The sequence below is a fragment of the Erpetoichthys calabaricus genome, chromosome 3 (assembly GCF_900747795.2).
Source record: "Erpetoichthys calabaricus chromosome 3, fErpCal1.3, whole genome shotgun sequence".
Taxonomy (NCBI): Eukaryota; Metazoa; Chordata; class Cladistia; order Polypteriformes; family Polypteridae; genus Erpetoichthys; species Erpetoichthys calabaricus.
Genome location: NC_041396.2, coordinates 31,185,874 through 31,206,734, shown reverse-complemented (window position 1 = coordinate 31,206,734; position 20,861 = coordinate 31,185,874). Strand labels below are relative to the sequence as shown.

At 40.3% G+C, this 20,861-nt stretch overlaps 1 protein-coding gene across 2 annotated transcripts in view; it reads right to left on the bottom strand.

Moving 5' to 3' along the window:
• LOC114647875 (copine-5) overlaps positions 1-20,861 on the bottom strand; it is a 318,809-nt gene that overhangs the window by 147,305 nt on the left and 150,643 nt on the right. For both annotated transcript variants that reach the window (XM_028796547.2, XM_028796548.2), the window contains one exon: positions 1,897-2,000. In XM_028796547.2, the coding sequence (XP_028652380.1) occupies positions 1,897-2,000 (104 nt within the window). The remainder of the gene's footprint in view (positions 1-1,896; positions 2,001-20,861) is intronic.

The following is a 20,861-nucleotide window of genomic DNA, read 5'->3' as shown; positions in this document are numbered from 1 at the left end:
CAAAATTAAAAAGGAGACTAAAGGGAAGAAGATTTTCTATTGTGGTGGAAATCCAGGAAAATTATCACGGGAAGCTCTAAACGCAGGAACAAAAGATGAGTACAGGAAACGCTACAGGAATGGAAGAAGCACTGGGATAAGTGTATTGGATCTCAAGGAGAGTATTTTGATGGTGACTAAAATGGAATTGGTACAAGCTGTATAGAAACATTTTTTTTTAACAGTTCTGAAAATTTTTGGGTCCGCCTTTATATTTAGTTCCATTCCATAGCACATTTGGAACTGGGCAATAGAATAACATATTAATCAATGGTTTGTGGCATATTCTTTATCAGTGTCTATTGCAGTCTTCAGTTTCTCACACTGGTCTGTAGCACATTCAGTGCCAGTGTATGTGACATTTGCAAGGCGTAAGCAGACCCATCGCCAATATACAGTGTGCACTTCACCGGTTAGCCTGTACATAATCATTTTCAATTTTTCACACATTTCATGCTCATGGAAAGATCATTCTGGACTAATAGATAGATAGATAGATAGATAGATAGATAGATAGATAGATAGATAGATAGATAGATAGATAGATAGATAGATAGATAGATAGATAGATAGATAGATAGATAGATACTTTATTAATCTCAATGGGAAATTCTACAATAATCTACAAATTATGTGCCAATACTCATAACACGTAGAATACCTGACTGTAGCACACCTGCCACAGATCGATAGCGCACTAAATCAAACCCTTGTGCCCTTTGTCTTCATTTGGTGTCTTTATATGCTTGGCTGTGGTTCTTCCAGTGCACATGCACACATTGTCAGTATTTAAGTATTAAAAACACAATAGCACTCAGCTGTTTCTACTCACCCAAGCTAGGACTTGATGCTCCTTTTGTCTGAAACTCCCAATATCTTGTGCTCCCTGTGCCACTGACCCTTTTACCAATATAATGATTTGGGTTTGTCTTATAAACAAGATTGTGCTATCTGTGCACCCACTTCTGCCTGTCCTACACCTTGTCCTGAATTGTGGGATTTGTTGACCTGCTATGACAGATATAACACTACGTCTTCTGTCATATAACACTAAGGCACTATCAGCTTACGTTGTTCACCGTGACTGACTCTCAACCAATGACATTTTATGAGTGATATAAGCAAAACCAAAAAAAAAATCACTTAGCAAGCAGTGAGCGGCATTTCACTTGACTGTTTATACTACAAATAGGAATGTCTTGTGTCTCCTCTGGTCTGTAGCACCTTCAGAGACAGTCCATTGCACATTTTCTGCCAATCCTTGTTGAATTGGTTAAAACTCCAAAGAACATCTGGCACTCATGGAAAAATAATTGGTGCTGACTGAATACACATTTGCTTTAAAGAATATAAATTAAGTATTAATTTTAAATAGGCATTTTATATTTGCTGGCTTTGCATAAATTGTAGATAGGCATTATTCAAAATAAGATATGCTCAAGAAATCAATAGCTTATAAAAAGTATTCACTCCCATGGAAGTTTTCATATTTATTATTATACAACCATCTATAAAAGTATCTATGACAGTTAGACGGCTGTCAGCCAATTCAACAAAAATGTAAACCATGACTAGTTGCAGCTTTAGAACAGGAGGCTTTTACTTCAGTATAATTTATAAGACAAATGGACAGGTTGGCCAACACTTCTCTGGAGAACATAGGACACACAAGTCACCTTCAGAATGGTTCCTCTTACAGCTCTTGCCCTTGCCTTATGATAAAGTTTTTTTGGCATGGATGCATCTTAATACAAATTTTTGACCACTTTGCAGAGGACTTTCCACCTGCTTTGCTTTGCCTTCGTTAACAAGCCTAGAGTTGGCATTAGGATCCCCCCTGCCCCCCACCAGACTTACGTCCCATCTTCGTTGCTCCTGTAAAAGACCATAAAGGGGTCGGATTTTCCAAAAAAGTCCTTCTTGTCCAACTTGTTGGCACAGAACTGCATGGTGGCACTGTCCTGCAAAAGGTGAAGAGAAACAAGAGGATTTTAATCAGTCTGGCCCCTTTTCTGACTTGACAATGTTGGCACACCTTTTTCAACTGGTCTAAGCTTTCAAAATCAGAGTCTAGAGTTGGATGGACACATTTGGTGTCAGCTGCCCCTTTTAACAGAAACTTTGCAGGGGACAAGGCTTGCATTTTGGTAAGTAATTGACACATTGCTCATATATTAAATGCACCACTGTTACGCTGCGTTTGAAGCTGTTGCTTGGTGAGGTGCCATTCACTCAACCTGTTCATTCTCAGAAACCTGCCTTCTGATTTCGGTGACCTGTCCTGTCAGAGTTTTCGCCAGTTTCCAAGTTCATTTTGACTTCTCTAAATGAAAGACCTACACTTATAAGCAGAGGGCTATCTGTCTTCTTTTGTTAGTTGCTTTTTTCCTCACCTTTATGATAGCAATATAGAGCACAATATTATCCAAATTATGCTTTGCATTTATACAGACAGAGGATTCGTAAGTAATCAGGAAAAGTCAGGACACCTGCAGGAACTCTTTGTATTAACTTTGAACGTTTAGTCTACTTCCATTGCTGCCGAAAAAATGTTATCAACCCAATATTTTGTTCGAAAAAGACCTTTTTGTATAACCCTGGAAATGACAATATATTTCAGTTTTTGGTAGCCAAAGTTTTTTTTTTTTTTTACTGCTAGGATGTTTCTGCTTACCTTTGTACCATTTGAGGTTATTTGATAGAACTGAACTAATTAAATTTCAATAAAATTTAGAAAAAATGTGGGTGTTCTAAGCGTTTTGACCAGGTGTGTGTGTGTGTATATATATATAAAAATCCTAGCTTCTTTGTGGTTCTGCCGCTCGCGTATGGGGATGCGGATGTACAATTTAAACAAATTTTTATTTTCATAGGAATTGTTACATATACATCAACGCAGCGTATAACTGCCCATGATTGAATTTCATTTCTTTCTCTCTATGTTCCTGTATACGTGTTGCGATTGACTTGGCCAGGATGCGTCAGAATAGCACACAAACCCACAAACAATTTGCGCACGGTCCTCTTTAATGCTACAAACAAGAAATCGACAGCAGAAACACGAAACGCAGTTTATAGCATTCCATGCAGTTCTTGCTCAGCGGTATACATAAGACAAACTTCAAAAAGAATCGCAACATGTATACAGGAACATCGCAACACCGTCAGAAGACGATTGATCTATACGCATACTAAATCAACAGGACATACATTTAACTGGGACAATGTACAAGTAAAATTCAAGACCAGTACTAAAAGTGCCAGAGAGCTGGCCGAATCTTGGCTATCAAATGAGAACGCCATCAACAGACACTTGGACATAAATCCAGCATATGCAAACTTAAGAAGAACATATTCATATTAAACAAGACTTTACACGCAATACCCACCCCCCGACCTGACCATACGGACTTAGCCACTGTATATATATATTGGGAGACAGTTTATAGGCTTAAATAACCAGGGGTTAGCGCTGTACTCTAATTCTCCTCTTGTTTTACCTACAGAACAACTGAAGAACCAGTCCAATAATCACTTCCGGCTAAAGAACACTTTATGATGTCACTTTCAATTCCACCCCTCAAGGTCACCTCCAGATGATGTCACTCCGATCCCAGAAGGCCACTTTCTTGTTATATCACTTCCTGTTGTTTCATTTTATATGTATGTGTGTTACATATATATATATATATATATATATATATATATATATACACACTAGGGGCTCCGCCCCCTGCTCACTTCGCTCGCCCACCCCCGGATTTGGTTTACCGGATGTACAATTTAAAGAGGTTGTTATTTTCATGGGGATTGTTACATATGCATTATTTTCACTTTTACTTTAAAACTTTTGTAAAAACAATACTTGTCCTTTATTTCCGGCCCCGGGCATGGTTACATCTCTTTCTTGCAGGATGTATAACGTTGCTCGTGTTGTGAAAGGGGTGCAGCTGAACGCACGCTAAGGAGATGTCGTCGGATCATCTGCTGGCTTTCTGCTGCTGGTGAGCTACGTGTTTTGCTTGTTGCTTGTCATTGTTTTAAGAGCTGGGAGCGCATGAAGCGTGTCTGCCAACAGCAATCCAACAACTGCTAGGTTAGATGTCTGTGGACTTGTTTTAAATAATGTCTCACTGCCTTGTCTCGCGTCACATTGTAAAAACAATACTTGTCCTTTCTTTCCGGCCCAGGGCATGGTTAAATCTCTTTCTCACAGGACGTATAATGCTGCTTACGTTATCAAGGGGGGAATACATGCTAAGAAGTTGCCATCAGATCATCTGCTGTCTTTCTGCTGCTGTTGCTGCTGTCGCGCTGCCCATCGATCATTTTAAAGCCTGTACAGCAGCTGTCCTTTTGTCACTTTGTGTCTCTGCCTCTCGAGTTGTGAAGGGGGGGAGGGGGGTTAGGGTGGCTGAACGCACGCAAGGAGAAGCGGTCGGATCATCTGCTGTGTTTCTGCTGCTGGTTAGCTGCGTGTTTTGCTTGTCACTTGTCATTGTTTTAAGAGCTGGGAGCAAGTTAAAGTGTCTCTCGCAGCACTTCAAATTGTCTTCCGAGAAGATCACGTCTCGTCTCCCTAGTCTCCCTCCCAAAGATTTTTTTATAATATATATATATATATATATATATATATATATATATATATATATATGCTTCCCGAGTCCTCCCTGTGTGGAGTTTGCATGTTCTCCCTGTGTCTGAGTTGGTTTCCTCCGGGCGCTCCGGTTTCCTCCCACAGTCCAAAGACATGCAGGTTAGGTGGATTGGCAATTCTAAATTGTCCCGTGTGTGTGTGTGTGGGTGGGTGGGTGTGTGTGTGTGTGTGTGTTCTGCGGTGGGTTGGTGCCCTGCCCAGGGTTTGTTTCCTGCCTTGCACCCTGTGTTGGCTGGGATTGGCTCCAGCATACCCCTGTGACCCTGTGTTCGGATTCAACGGGTTTGGAAAATGGATGGATGGATGGATATATATATTTGGAGCATTTTACATTTTCTAGTCGCTTTATCAAAGAGTTTATCACAGTTTTGTTTATAACATACTGTATTTTTGTAACAGCATATTCATTTCAAAAATAACAGTGAACAGTAAGGTGCAATTAGAAGTATATAAAATATGTTTTTCATACCATTTTACAATATTATGGAGCTGAACTTGCTTTCAGCAGTCAGCAGATTCCAGCCCAAGTGATGTAAAGACTCTGTTGTTAGTTGTTGAATGTGGAGGCCCTGTGGCAAATTGGATCTAAAATATCCTAAATAGAAAAATTTTCAAAGAAGAACCCGATGTGAGATTTAAATCTGTGCTGAAGTCTCAAGCTAAAATTGTTGGCTGCATCCAAATGTGATAGATAGTGGATCATTGTGGCACTGTGAAGATAAATTACACCGTGTCAGAGAAATATTGAATCATTGTAATCTTCAGATAACACAGCCGTGGTTTGTTTTTAGTCTAATAGAAATACTGAGTACACGTTTAGTCATTGTGGTATCAAGAATCACTGAGTCATATTTCATATATTTCTACATATGTTTTTTTTTTTTTACATACATGAACATCTAATCACTTATCTGCTGCTTCAATATTTATGACCAGGAGAACTGAGCTTCATACAAGATGCCAGATAGCCACGGGGACGACGCAGGATTGGGCAAAGGCAGAAGCAGACTGTTAGTGAATAACGAGACCTTCTCCTGCATTCAGGTACAGTAAGTGATAGTGATGAATAAAAAAGACAATAGCATTCTAGCAAATTGAACAAATAAATACACATCTAACGTCATATCTTCTTTATATGGTAATATGGTCATCCAGCCCTGCCTACTTCTGGCCTCGTCCCTTTCTGTGTCCTGCTCAAGGTGTATTTGCTTCAGCACCCATGACTGCCAGAGTTTGAGTGTTCACACAAATAAAAGAAAATAATATAAAAAATATGTAAGTTGAAGGAACTGCTCTCAGGTTAAAATTGAAATGGAAAATAAATTTGTAGTTGATGTCACACTGAATGTTTCTGTTTTGAGACAGATGAGTCTGAGATTTGCCAATGCTTTTAAGTAGGTGATTTTGACATTTCAAACATGTGTACAGTGCACTGTATTCAAGATATCTTGGAAAAAATTCAACAGTTATCTCAAATTTCCTTGAAGAATAAGCGTATCTAATTTCAACAAAATTGGTCCACTGGGATTCAAGTTTTTTATGCTGACAGACAGACATGGTTATTGCAGTAGGTGCTTTTCACTTTATATGGAAACAAAACTTGAAAAGGACAAAAATGGATCACAGATGAAGCTGAAGAGATGTCAGCATGCTGCAGGTCACACTCACTCATGCATCTACTTTCACTTCCACAAAGCAAGGTGAGACCACTCAGAAAGGCTGACATGTATGTGTTTGAGATGTGGAAGGAAACAAGAGATTGGCTAGGGCACGGGCTCTGAACAAAACATGTTGCTAAAAACAGGAGTCCCAAAACTAACCTTCGTACCTCTCATGCCTAGGAAGTCAGTAGTAGCTAATTACAGCTTGTGTGAAAGGTAAAAATGATAATGAGCCTAACCAAGGAACGATAATGAGACTAACCAACCATAAATCCTACAAATGATCCTAATGTGAGGCCCACGTTCTGTAAAGGGAAACAGTTGTTTTGCAATTACTTTTTTTCTTCTGCCATCTATCTTTGATTTAAGGTTCTTTAGCCTATTGAGTTATGAGAAAATGATGCTTTACATTTACATTCTGAATGTCTTGTTTCTGTACTACACACTAAATTCCCTTTCTATGTTCTTTTTTAATTTTTTTTTTGTTTGTTTCCTCAAATTGCCATTTTCTTGGGCTTTGTTTATTTACTTTTTTTTTTTTACTTTCCAAGCTGTTCATTCAGTTCAAACTACCCATGTCTGTCTGGCATTACTGGGCGCAAGGCAGGAACCATTAGTGAACGGGCTATCAGTATAATCATAAGGCATACGCGTCCACTCACACAAACAACTTAAATTAACTTCTACTACACTGCCTGGTAATCAGAACATATAACTTCACATTAACAGTGACAGGATTGGAATCCAAAACCACAGACCTGTAAGGCAGCAGGTCTGTAAAAACTGTACCATTGTGCCACCACTGGTTACTTATTTCTTTGTTTCGATTTTAGTTTTCCTTTGAGATCTCTTACAAATCATTTGCATGTTGACTGTGACTATCGTCTATGTCTTTGATAAAATAAATTTACCTTAAGTCGGCATGTTTTGTAATACTGTTATTATTTAGCCTTTACATCATAAAGCGCCTTAAGAGAAAGATGCTTGTAGAGAGGGGGTGCGTGGCTCTTGCCACCTGGGGTGGATTTATGAAGGAGGGAACCCAGGCTTGAACCATTGTTTGGGCCCCTCGTAAGGTTCTGAAGGAACCACAGAATAACTAGTAGTCCACTGGGATTTCAATTTTTTTATGCTGACAGACAGACAGACATGGCTATTGTAGCAGGTGCTTTCCACTTTATATGCAAACAAAACTGAAAATGACAAAAGTGGATCACAGATGAAGCTGAAGAGATGTCAGTATACTGCAGGTCACATTCACTTACACATCCACTTCTACTCCCACAATGCCAGGTTAGAGCACCCAGAATGGCTGATGTGTATGTCTTTGAGATGTGGAAGGAAACAAGAGATTAGCTAGGGCACTTGCTCAGAACAAGACATGTCACTGCTACTACGGTACCAAGCACCTACAGTAAGCTCGGATAGGCTCTACACAAGAACAACACGTAATGCAAGAGTAGGCAGTAAGTGTATGGAGAGGAGAGACAAACCGGAGAACCAGCATCTGAGATTATGAAAGATATACAGAGAGACAGAGTATGCAATGGAAAAACGTATAATTGTATTGATAACCTACAGATCACAGTGTCCTATGTCTTACGGAGGATTCAGAAAGTATTCAAACCCCTTCAATCTTTGCACACTTTATTGTGTCATAGATTTGAATTGAAATGAATTGATTTGCCATTTTTTCCATTGAGCTTCACTCAATAACTCACAACCACAAAGTGAAAACAACTTTTCATTGATCTAACAACGTCTGTGTCGGTTGTTCTGTGGGTACTCAGGTTTTCTTCCAGCATTCCAGAAATATGAGAATATGACCAGAGGCCTCATTCAGAATTAGCTTATGTAGGCACAAAAAGAGTCTTGAAATGTGCATATGCAACTTCCAATGCAAATGTCAGGATTTCTAAAAGAAAAGTTGATGGGGGAACCTAAGTATGTTTATGGAAAATCTGACACATGTGCATGCAACATTTCCGAAGTAACTGGGAAATGGCAACACCCTCGATCAAGTAGGGAAATGCAACTAAATGACAAGTCACGTGTATGATAATTCATATCACTGAGCTGTTATGGCAAACACATTACACCACACAAAGGCTAAATATGATGTTCAGACTGTATTTTAGTTGTGTATGCTGCGTATTTAAACTGAAGAACATTTTTGATTTTTCATTAGTTTATATCACCTACCTGTTTTCACTTCTCAGTGAACTGTCCGACAGATCAGGGATATTTCAACCAAGCTTCACTCTGCCATGCCTGCCATGCTGGAAGCCATTAACTGACCAGCAAGCTGCTACATCCAGTTTTCGTCTGGTGCACATACGTAAAACATGACATGTTTTTGCCAACATAAAAAGGTAATTTCCTGTAATGTCCTGTTCTCCTAACTGCACTCATATTGTGATAAGGACATCTAGCGAGAATGAAACTACTTTTATTAACTGTGAGCCAGTGACACTCCATTAATGCACAACTCATCCAAGTGAATGGCAAACAGCACGTCTTAAAGGTCTGGGTCAACCAGTGACTCATTTATTTTGTAGCAAAGTAGTTTTGACAGATGTGATATGGTGCTGTATGTCATGGCCGACTTGTTGGTGAGGTAACTATCTGAACCCTCAATGTTTCTTATGGCCTGTACTGTTTATTGTAACAGCAATCACATCATTACACATGCCAGGTGATAGTGTCAACCCGCTCAGACGCTGGCGCCTTACGCTTTCCCTGACCTCCAGAATGCAGTGGAGTGGCGTGCACATATCTTCATACCCGAATCCACACAATGTTTTAGAAATGAGTCCCCTCGTATAACTGCATACATGTCCCTGTGGGGTGTGGTATATTGTGATAACATGCCAGTAGGTGGCAGTGGAGGCGAGGGATGATGAAGTGATGCTTGGGAAGAAGAAGAAGAAGAAGGCAGAAAAATAAAGGAGTCAGTGCAGGTTAACTGCTGTCTAATGTCCTCTTTCTTCTTGTACACTACACTCTTAAACATTTTTTCTAATGGCACTTTAGTGCATTGTGTGGTTTCTCATAGGTTGACTAGGACCAGTTTCATTCTGTGAAGGGGTCACTTTTTTTCGGGGGGGGGGGGGTTCTTTGAAAAGGTTCTTAATATGTGGACAATAAAGTAAGCGGACTTACTAGGACACCAACAGACCAAGAAAACCTAAATTTAGCAAGTGCAGCAAGAGTCCTTTTACAATCACAAACCTATTTATATTTTACAAGTCTGTTACCATCTGTTCATGGTTACTTATGGAACCTGTTACACATCTAAATAAAAGAACCCTTCCGGAACCTCCATGGGCATGGTTCTCTTTGGATCTAAAAATGGTTCTCCTATGGCATCACTGTGAAGAGCCGCTTTGGCAGCTTTATTTTCCCATGATGCCATTTTCAGGACTGACTTTTGATACTGCCCAGCTGGTGTCCAATATTGAGTAATTGGGTTTGGATTTAGAAGATGGATGGAATGAGTTTTCTGCATCAGGATGCTTTGTCCAGTGCCAATGACCCACTGCACAGTGCTGCCACTGTGTCATAGTGGATATCTTCCTTACCTGCCAGAGCTGTTAACCAGTGACACTGAAGCAAAAATAACCGTTCTTCCAAAGTCCTCGATTTGTTCTTACATTTGTTCTCGAAACATTCTTATATTTTCCCTGTGGCAATCAAATAATCCACAGCGATGCGAATAAGATAAGTTGTGCTGGTAAAGGACTCAAGGTTATGGTGACTTATTGAAATAACTGCATGTATCTACAACCACTAAACAATATTAATAACAACAATAACACCTTTTTTTCTCATATATTCAGGTTGTCTTCAGACAACATTTAGTTTTACAGTCACTGATTGCATGGCTGTCTTACCAGCATCATAGTCCCCTGGGCAAAGTAGTGTACTGGAGCCCCCAGCAAGTGCCCATTGTGCCCATATGTTAAGACGGCCCTGACTGATTGTGAAAGTCATTAAAGACGGTATGTCTGTGATGTTGTTCTATTGATCTGATGTACTATGCGTCACTGTCTGTGTCCATCCAGTAAACACACACAATGTGGTCCCCAGTGGGCAGACCATGGGCAGTGTGGGCTTGAGAAAACCCAATTAATTACCAGACTGGCTCAATGTGGGGACTACAACAAAGGACTCCTTAGTAAAGTTCCCCTAGTGGTCCAAAATGGCTGTATATAAGTATATCTTAATGGAGGGGTGCTTTGAATTTCTTCTTACATTCCAAAGACGTACTTCTTCAAAGGTTAACTGAAGATCGTGATAGCACAGCGGTGTACATGAGTGCGCTCCTCTATGCATTGACAAGCTGATTTGTGCTTGGTGTCCTGAGTTAAGCGCCACATAGCAGTTCTCTGATTTCTGTATCATCTAACTGAATTGCGCCAAGCTGCATTCTTTGAGCTTGAGAACGTATGTATGTATGAATTTATGCATAGTTTGGATGGCATGAGTGCACCAATTCATTCTTCTTCTTCCGTTCTTTTTTTGTAGCCAAGTCCAACGCTCTGTGTTCCTCTAAAATTATAAATTCATCGATGTCTTCCATGAAAGCATCTGTTGGGCCTGTTTGTCCTTTGATGAGCTACTTTCTGTTTTTGTCTCTGTTTTGAGATTAAACAATGGGGGGTCTCAAGTCTGAGGAAGTGTGGCCTGGGTTGTGGGTACACATGACCAGCAATCTGAGCGGCTCCCCCCGGTTATGCTGTCAGTCACCATAACTAAATTAGTAAATGGATGCTATCTGTCTTTGCTTTGTATTTTTGGATGTCGCCTTTGGTATTAAATGCTGCCACTGACAGTAACGTTAATAAGCTGTGAAGTCGCCTCTAACAGGAGTGAGCTAAGACATTTAAAATAAAACAAAAATACACGCTGTTAGACTAGATAGGATATGTTAATATTACTCTACAATATTCTCCCAGGGTCGTGTGGCTTCGGAAACAGGGTCAAACCGTTAATGCGATTTACTTTTAAATACAGAAGTTCACCACGTGACTGATTCATTTCACATTCTCAGAGAACTTAAATGAACTAGATTAAGTGTTATTAGGTTCACAGTTACAGAACACTCCTGATTCAGTTTTTATTTATAGTGCCGTTAATTGAACTGGACTATGTGGCTGGTTCTGTTGATTTGATATTAAATGTCAGTGAATTTATAAGTGTATAATTCATTTATCCATCTCTCCATTCCTCCATTTCCAAATCCGCTTGGCTGGCGCCAATAGAAGTGAGAATCAGTGCAAGGGAGGAACAATCCTTGGACAGGGTGCCAGTCCATCCCAGGGTGGACACACACACACACACACACACAAACGGGCCAACTTAATAATGCCATTCCACCTAACCTGCATGTATTTGCACTTTAGTTAGAAACCGGAAGGGCCTGGAGAAAACCCACTCGGACACAGGGAGAACATGCAAACTCCACACAGGTAGCACCTGGCATGTGAACCCTGGTCTTCTTGATCAATTGACGTTGTCACTGAATTTTTTTAAGTGGCTAAGTTTGTTTTGTTTTACATATTGATCTTGACTAAAGTAAATCAGCAAATTCAATCTTTAAATTGTTTTCTTAACCCACTCATCCAATTCAGGTTGGACGGACCAAACTGGGCGTCAGAGTGTAGTGTTTTATTTTTATAAAGTGCACTACCCAGAACTGCATCAGCGGCAAAGAATTCTGCTTTTATATAGCCAATCTGGGTACATTTTACTTAGCATTTTTGCCTAAATTGTATACAGTGGTACATTACATTGATTTTTATACTTTGACTTGGTGAAACAATATTAAATGGGCAATCTACTTTAGTTTAGTTTTAGCTTTACTTTATTGTATCCCAATATGTGGCTGCAAAACTGCCTAGCTGACTTATAAGAGCACCATCCAGGCTGCAGCCTTGTGATCTTAAATCGCAGACTGTTGTTTATCCCACCTGTTACCATCTTGTAGCTGCTACCCAAAATTCCTGTTGTGGCGCATCTTATAAATTAGTCTTGAAGCAAACTCTAAATCACTTGATAACCAAAAAATAAAGAGCATTATTTGACCAAGAGTTCAAATCAGATACTCCAATGGGGTACTGTATTAGTAATTTAATTAAAAATGAAATAAAAAGTGTACCACCAGAACGGAAACATCCTTGCAGTTTAAAATACTCCTTACCAAACATTTAGTCTCTTAGAAATAAGGCTGTTTTGGTAAACTATATTATATTATGTACAAAATCTGATTTGTGTCTTCTCCCCAAAACCTTGCTTATTAAATCTGACATTATTCCCTTAGTTGAAGCATCACCAAATGGTTATATGTTCCTTCATAAATCAAGAGATACTGGATGAGAAGGTGGCCTGGGGATAATTCTGTATGATGAATTGCAAGCCACCTTGAAAAATGTAGGTGATTTTATAATCTTTGAGGCACTAATATTAGATATTAAAACAGAATCCACCACAAATGTAGTACTAGTCTACAGACCTCAAGGGCTATTTTCATTGTTTATGACTTTATTGGGCAGCTGTTTATCCAATTTAGATATAAATCATGGTCATTGTCTGTTTTTTTTTTCCAGAATTCAGTCTTAGTCTTCTTTATTTATTTATCTGGTTTGTACAATGCTATATACTGTATACACTGCCGTTCTTTATTATATTCTGTAAATGCCTTGAGCATGGGAAAGGCGCTATATAAATAAAATGTATTATTATTATTATAACTCTGTATTACAATTTGTAGGTATTTTGAGAAATTCAAGCATTATTGCAGAAAACAATTGGGATCAACTTAGACTATCATATGGTGCCCCAGACCCCTTTATCTTGTGCCTTTTGTCTTTTTACAAACTGCTTGGAGTTGGGAGGTCTGTTGATCTTAGAGGCTTGGGACCTATGACTGGAGTTTCTGTTTCTTTAAGAAATCGCTGGAGTAAAACATGTTGACACATACAGCACACGCATAAGAATACAGCTGTGGCTATACTGGATAATGTGTTTTATGTTTAGCATTAAACTTATGCTTAATAATAATTATTTATATAGCACCTTTTCCATGCTTAAGGCCCTTATGCTGATTGTGCAACGGTTAGTGATTCAGTGTGCCAGACTTGAATGTCATAGCCGGTCTTTACCCGAGAGCAGTCTGCCTGTTTTCCCAATGACTCCTTACTTTGGTATTCCTCTCATATCTCAAAATAAGTGAGGTTTGGTCTAATTGGCTGTGCGTGAGTGTCAGTATGGGTGTGTGTGCATATTTGTGTGTGCAAGTAGGCCCTTCGATACACCGGAGTCCATCCCAGTGGCATCATTAGGAGAGGCTCCTGCAGGTTTAGTCCCTAATCTCAGGTGTGTAGCCCCTAATTTTTGTGAGACCCCCCCGCCCAACTGTTCAATGCACATATGCCAGTAGCCCCTGATCTTATAGACACCACCTTTGGTTTGTCCTGTTTAGTGATTTCTTAATGGTGTCGTCATTGGAAAACCTTAAAGGAGGACAAACCCTCACAACTCCAACTGACATCAGGGAGCTGTGGTTAATACTGCAGTCATTTACTTCAAATTCGGATGTTGGAGGTGGGAATGACGTCACACCCAAGTTGACCACATTCCAGTAAAACATTCAGAAGACCAATATGGTCATGTCCAGGAAAACCTTTGTTGTGCTTGCCCAATCAGAATAAATAGAAGTTGATAACAATGCATTATGCTGTGTTTTGCGTATCCAAACACTGTAGCAATCTGTTCACAGATGGATGTTGGCAATACTGTGTGTATGACTGATTTAATGCTAATAAACACTCCAATGCTACAGTTTGCAGTGTACATCGCCATTTTGGATAGATGTCATAATCTGAAGTTGGACAAACTCGGACTTGACAGACCTGCACCAAGGTTTAAGTTGGAAATCTGACTTAAGGGCGCATTCTGACTAGGAACTTGGAGATTCTGACTTCCTACTTCAAATGAAATGCAGCATTTGTTCCTAATAAGTTCTGAAGCTGGGGATGCCCCTGCTCCTTCGCATGTGTTGTTTCCAGTGCTGCCAGGCAGAGGACTGGCAAGGCAGAGAACTGACTGAGGCCCCCAACTGTGAGAGGCCCCCTGAAGGCTTCAGTTTACAAAGGCACTCATTACAATGTCAAATCTGCAGGAAACTCCTTGAGGCCCAGCATCGAAACCCAACAAGACACCCTTGGAGACCCCCTAAAGCAGGGCCCCAACATCCGTTGTTAATGTGTTTGTGACGAACTATGAATTTTAAACGTAATCAGCGCCACTTTCACTGCTAAATTACAAATATTAATTCATAGAATACCATAAATAAATTTAACAGAATGCAATGTTCAAAGGTCTTTGGATCTGGAAGACACAGCGGTTGCATTTGTTGTAGCCAAAGCCCTCAAACAGCGATTTCAAAAGTTACAGTAATTTCTTTACCAGACTTTTTATTGTTGTTTAATTTTATATGCACTTTTTTATTTTTTAAATATTATATGTCATTTTTATTTATTTTTTTAGTGTGGATCTTATTTGCATTTTAACTACTTTTTCACTTATTTAGATTTTTAAAATTTACTTTTCTATTATTGTTTTTCTATTTTCTGTACAAATGTATTTATTGTGGGCGGCACGGTGGCGCAGTGGGTAGCACTGCTGCCTTGCAGTTGGGTGATCTGGGGACCTGGGTTCGATTCCCGGGTCCTCCCTGCGTGGAGTTTGCATGTTCTCCCCGTGTCTGCGTGGGTTTCCTCTGGGCGCTCCGGTTTCCTCCCACAGTCCAAAGACATGCAGGTTAGGTGGATTGGCGATTCTAAATTGGCCCTAGTGTGTGCTTGGTGTGTGGGTGTGTTTGTGTGTGTCCTGTGGTGGGTTGGCACCCTGCCCAGGATTGTTTCCTGCCTTGTGCCCTGTGTTAGCTGGGATTGGCTCCAGCAGACCCCCGTGACCCTGTTTGGATTCAGCGGGTTGGAAAATGGATGGATGGATGGATGGATGTATTTATTGTGGCATTTTCTATATTCCATCTATTTTTCACTACATTCAAATAAAAGATTTGTGTTTATTAAATTCTTTGTTTAATCTTATTAATTTAAACTGCGCTATCATAATGGTAATACATTTTACCATACTGGGACGGGGGAAAGTGAACTGGGGGCTCATTTATAAAATAAAAAAAAGAAAGAAAAGAAAAGAAAAACAGGTGTTTAAGACCTGGCGGACGCAAATTTCTATACAAGTTACGTTTATAAATCACAATCACCTTGTAAATATGCGTACGGAATCTCGCGTCGAAAACCGCCCTAAAAGATCCATATATGGTGTATGCTGTTATGTACAGTATATGTAAGACTAAAAATAAGGTCTATTTAATGTTACAAATAATTGCATTGAATGTGTGATGTGCCTGCACCTTGGTATTAAGACGCATGTCACTGCTGGAACTTGTTACACACATAAAATGTTGGAAGTTTGATAATTGCTGCATTTGTGTTTGTCTTTATTAATATACTAGTATACTGTTGGTTTAAGTGTAAAAACACAACACATGCTAATCACCCTCATACATATGCAATCGAGATGCTGCAGCACTTCTTTGGCTGGTAGGGCAGCCTTTCTCCTGACTCACCGAGAATCCGGCACTTGCATTCAAGAATAACCGCGCCACTGTCTGAGCGGGTAACCGCTATTACCGGGCACGTGTAATGACATGATTGCCGTTACAATGACTAGCCTTACCAAAATCTGTGGGTTCAGCCAGTTACCTGAGAACAAGGCAGCCACCATGTACAGCACCACCTTGTCTGTAAAAGCTCCTCTGCCTCGAAATAAACGAATCACGGACTGACCCAGACCTCGGAGACACAACGTTTCTCAGCCACATCTTGGCATCACAAATAACTTGTGTATTGTGAAATGTAAACTATTTACGGTCAGCAAAAGCAGCGGCATTCTCGCTAGGTTCTCTTATTGCAGTGCGAGTGCTACAAATTGCTCTGATTAACTTTAGGAGAACCGCACATTGCTGAAAATTGCCTCGTTATGTTGGCAAAATCCTGTTGTTCTAAGTATGTACACCCATACCATAAGAAAACTGGATGTAGCGCCCCAGCGGTCGGTTAATGGCTTCCAGCACAGCGGAGTGAACGGAGTGAAGCTTGGCTGAGATATTCCTGACCGGTTCAATGTGAACTGACAACAATATAAGCTGGCAAAAAAACTAAAAAAAAAAAAAGTGCAAACAAACAGCATTGCCTCCGTTGAAAACGGGAACTAAAATACAGTCTGTACGTCATGTTCATCACTTTCGAGGTGTACTATGTTACGATAGCAAAGTCTTGGTGACAAATTATTATGCGTACTAGTCGTCATTTAGCTTGTCTGGCTTCATTTCCCCATACTTGTAGTTACTTACCAGTTTCTCCAAAATGTTGCGTACTTATGGGTCGTCAAAATTTCGTTGATAATCCTGACATTTACGTAGGACGTTTTGTACGCACATTTTGAGACTCTTTTCGTGCTTACCCAAACTTTATAAATGAGGCGCCTGGAATTGATTTTTTTTTTTTACCCTAGAGTTCCTAAAATGGCCCCTGCTGCTAGGATGGGCATCAGTAACGCCCATTAAATTCATAATGTTTTTTTTTCCATTCATTCACTCCTTTTCCAAACTTGTTTTTATCCTAATCAGGATCGCGGGGATCCATCTTTATTATTCAATTATTAATTATTGCGACCTCTGAGTCCGGACCTCAGATGGACACGCTCCCCTGGTGGCGGCGGTCTCTCTGAGGTGTCGCGTCTGCGTTCATCAGCCAGCTATAAATCGGACCCCTGAACAGCTGGTACAGATACAGCACTCAAAAAGCACCTTTTCTGGCTGCTAAGATCCATTGGGCTGACATGCAAAGCCACCACCGGACCGCACCGAGCCGGGAAATAGTGCGGCATACGGGTTATCTCTGACCCCGAGTGGGCGGGGGTCAGGCACAACCGACGCAGCTTGCTTGATTGGACAAAGGGGCAACGCAGCTGGGAGCACGTGTCTTAGCTTGAACATCAAAGCTGTGGACAAATTATGCAGCGCTAAAAATAACAAAAACAAAAACCCCTTCCAAGGCTGCTATCCAACGATCGGCGTAAAGAGGCTAATTCCGTACCTCCGTCTATTGCACCCCCGGGTGGTTACAGTAGGCCTATGTTACTTTTTGTATGATGATCGAACTGTGTGTGTCATGGGGTACAGTGCATAGTACTTTAAGTATGTCAGTGAACGCGCAGTTTATTTGAAGGCATTGAATTGCGCCTTTGCTATTTGCGGCTCTGTAAGAAAATTCGGTAGCTGTCGGCAAGTAGACAAAGTGAATACATTTATCCCAAGAGCTGAAGCCCCTGGACACACAGTTGAATATTCGCTGCCTTTATTTTTTTTACACTTCTAATCTGTTCAATTATTCAGGAAAATGATTACTTCTGTGATGCAGCAGCTTCTCTCTCTGGCGGCGAGCTTTTGTAGCTTATCATTTCCCAACCAGATCTGCCACGGAGCAAAGACACTGTGGACCGGGCTGCGATTTTTAAAGTGCCAATGAAGCAATAATGACATTTTAATGGTAGCAGAAGGAAGGTAGTAGAGAAAAACGTGCGTGTTCATATCGATGTTTCATTTGCTGAAACCATTCGTTTGACTGCTTGTACAGTCTTGCAGCACGCTGTTAGGGTTAACGGTTTTTGACAATCCAAATCTATAAAAATTGAATTCAGAACGACAAGATCAACTTCACAGGGCGCGGAGATCGAATGGGGGCAGCGCAGCCTAAGCTGGAGATTTCCCTTCAGAAATCAAAGGGAAAATGGGCGTGGTCTATTAATGATCTTATGCAAATTTAAGTTTGGGTTAGCCGCATTCTTTAATCCTCATTCCCAACACCTCCACAACTGTGTTTTCTCTGTGTGAAATTCCTCCTTCCAGTTTCCAGCTTATTCTCTTATGGAGATTCCTTCACACCTGTAAATTCTACATTATTAAAAAATAATACAGTACTGTAGTTATGTCATGGAGCTATACTGAGGCGTATAGCTCCTCGTTGAGCCTTTGCTTGAAAAAGAAATATTTCACTCTGGGAAAGGGTCTTTGCATATGAAATTGGTTCTTTTGGCTTTGAGCAGTTTCCTAATATGTGAACAAAGCAGAAATCTTTAATGTAAAGTAGGCTACCTCGGAGGATACAAACAGGTCAAGAAAATCTAAACTGAGGCTGTGTAATTTTATGCAGTGAGAGTCCTTTAATAATCAGCAACCCATTGGCATTTCACAAATCAGTTATCATATATACTGGCTATATTGGATACTTATGAATCCTGTTATGGATCTAAATAAATACAGGTTTGTTCTGGACCTTTCTTGTAGATGGTTCTTTGGCAACCAACAATGTTTTTCTCGCGGCATTATTTCTGTATGTGGTAAGATCAGGACTGGCGCCACCATTAAGACAAATTAGGCAATTGCGTAGGGCGCAGATCATAAGGGGCATCACTTGGAAGGACCATTTTGGCTCCTTTGTTTTTAATCCTGAATGCACTTCTTGATATTCCTGAACTCCTGTTTTGATAAAGAGGCCTATAGGACATCTAAGGGTTGTGCCATTTCCTTCCTTCTTGTCACTTTACCATGTGACAATTCACATTTTTATCTATGAAGAGTTTAAAAAACATTCAAAGGCATGTGCTACGAACAGGATGACAAACTGCTAGTGAGTGGAATGTAGAGAGGTATGTATATTTTGGAGAAAATTAAATAAATATGCAAATAAATGTAGTGTGAAAAGTGATAATAAATAAAACACATTGATTTGTGAGCATACATAATTAAATATTTCATGAAATGTGTTTTGTTGCTTATTTCTTTTTGCATTTCTTCATGTGTTGATTTCAGTGACACCACACACAACATGAAATATGCAATGAAATTAAAAGTGTCATTTTCACTCATCAAAGTTGAGAGGGTGGGCTGTAGTGGGCACTGTGTTTTGATTGGTGAAACGTTACTAGAGGGGATGTACATCTTCAGCCATCCAGGGCCACTTTTACAGCAGACACTACAAATGCTGATCCTATTGCCCCTTTGCACTGCGATTCTCGTCACCTTTTCTTGCACTCATATTTGCTATGGATGAACACAGCCACAGCATTGAGCATGTGCTTCATTGACGACTTACAGTAATTATCAAAACACAGTATTCGTTAAATCCTACACTCTTTAATGGATGAAAATGTCATGTGCCTTGAGGGACAGGCAGGACCCTTGTTCAGCCAGAACACCCTCAACATGCAAATTACAGGGGGAGACAGCTTGCACAGGGCATTGTCTCCTCTGGAATGCTAGATGGCAGCCCCAGATTCCCACATGGCATCATGGGAACTGGAGTTCTTTGGCTCATCCCTGTTGGGTTCCATGGGTGCCATCAGTGGATGTTGCAGGGACTAACAAGCCGTATTTTGTGGGGCTCACACCTTACCCAGAAATGTCCATGGCCAGGCCTTTGAGCTGACTGCCACAACTCTGAGAGCCAGAGTCGGGGGAAAGGAAACAAAGCTTGCCAGGAGGAGCGGAGTAGGCAGTGACCAATGACAGAGGGAGAGAAACAGAAGAGACAGAGAGGAGACAAAGCATTGTTGTGTGCTGTTGTGCGTGCTTGTACTTGTGGCTGTGACGTGAGAAACGCTTGCCTAAGAAATGTTTCCCACAATAAAAACTCTCTTGTTCATTTTATACTTGTGTTCAATGCTGTCTGTGTCAGGATTGGGCATCTGGAGTGCCCCCTGGTGGCCACATGCACATGGAAGAATATTTAGCACGATAATTAAATGTCTCTATGATATAAAAAAATCCTGGGACGAGATGAGATGAATTTTTCAGAGAGATACTTTCAAGTCCTGCGAGACGAGACTTTGTGCCAAGAGATTTAACCCATGCCCGGGGCCGGAAATAAAAGACAAAGAGTAGATGACAAAGTAGAACGTCATAAAGAATTCAAAAATGGTGCGATACACATGCACAGTAGGTTAGAGATAATGAAAGTACTAAAATTCGAAAGTCTCAAAAAAATGATAGTAAATATCGTATTAGCGACAACAAACGGAAATTATTACTCGAAGAAATAACAGAACAGATAAAAGAGATTGAATATATTGTTCAGATTTAAACTTGAAGTCGTAGACTTGTAGATCCTCTAATTCGTGTTGCCATCAGGGAAAAGTAGTGTTTCTTCCCAATAACGAGACATATCCGCGAGAATTAAAAGATTTGTTGTTTGGTGAAAGTGAAATCCACATACGCGAGCGGCAGAGACGCGAAGTGACTGGCGCGTAGCACAGGCCGAGGGGTTGGCAAGCGGAGCGAGTAGGGGGAGAAAGTAAATAGATAAATAAGTGATGTGAAATGAGACAATAAAATAATATAAACATGAAATGTG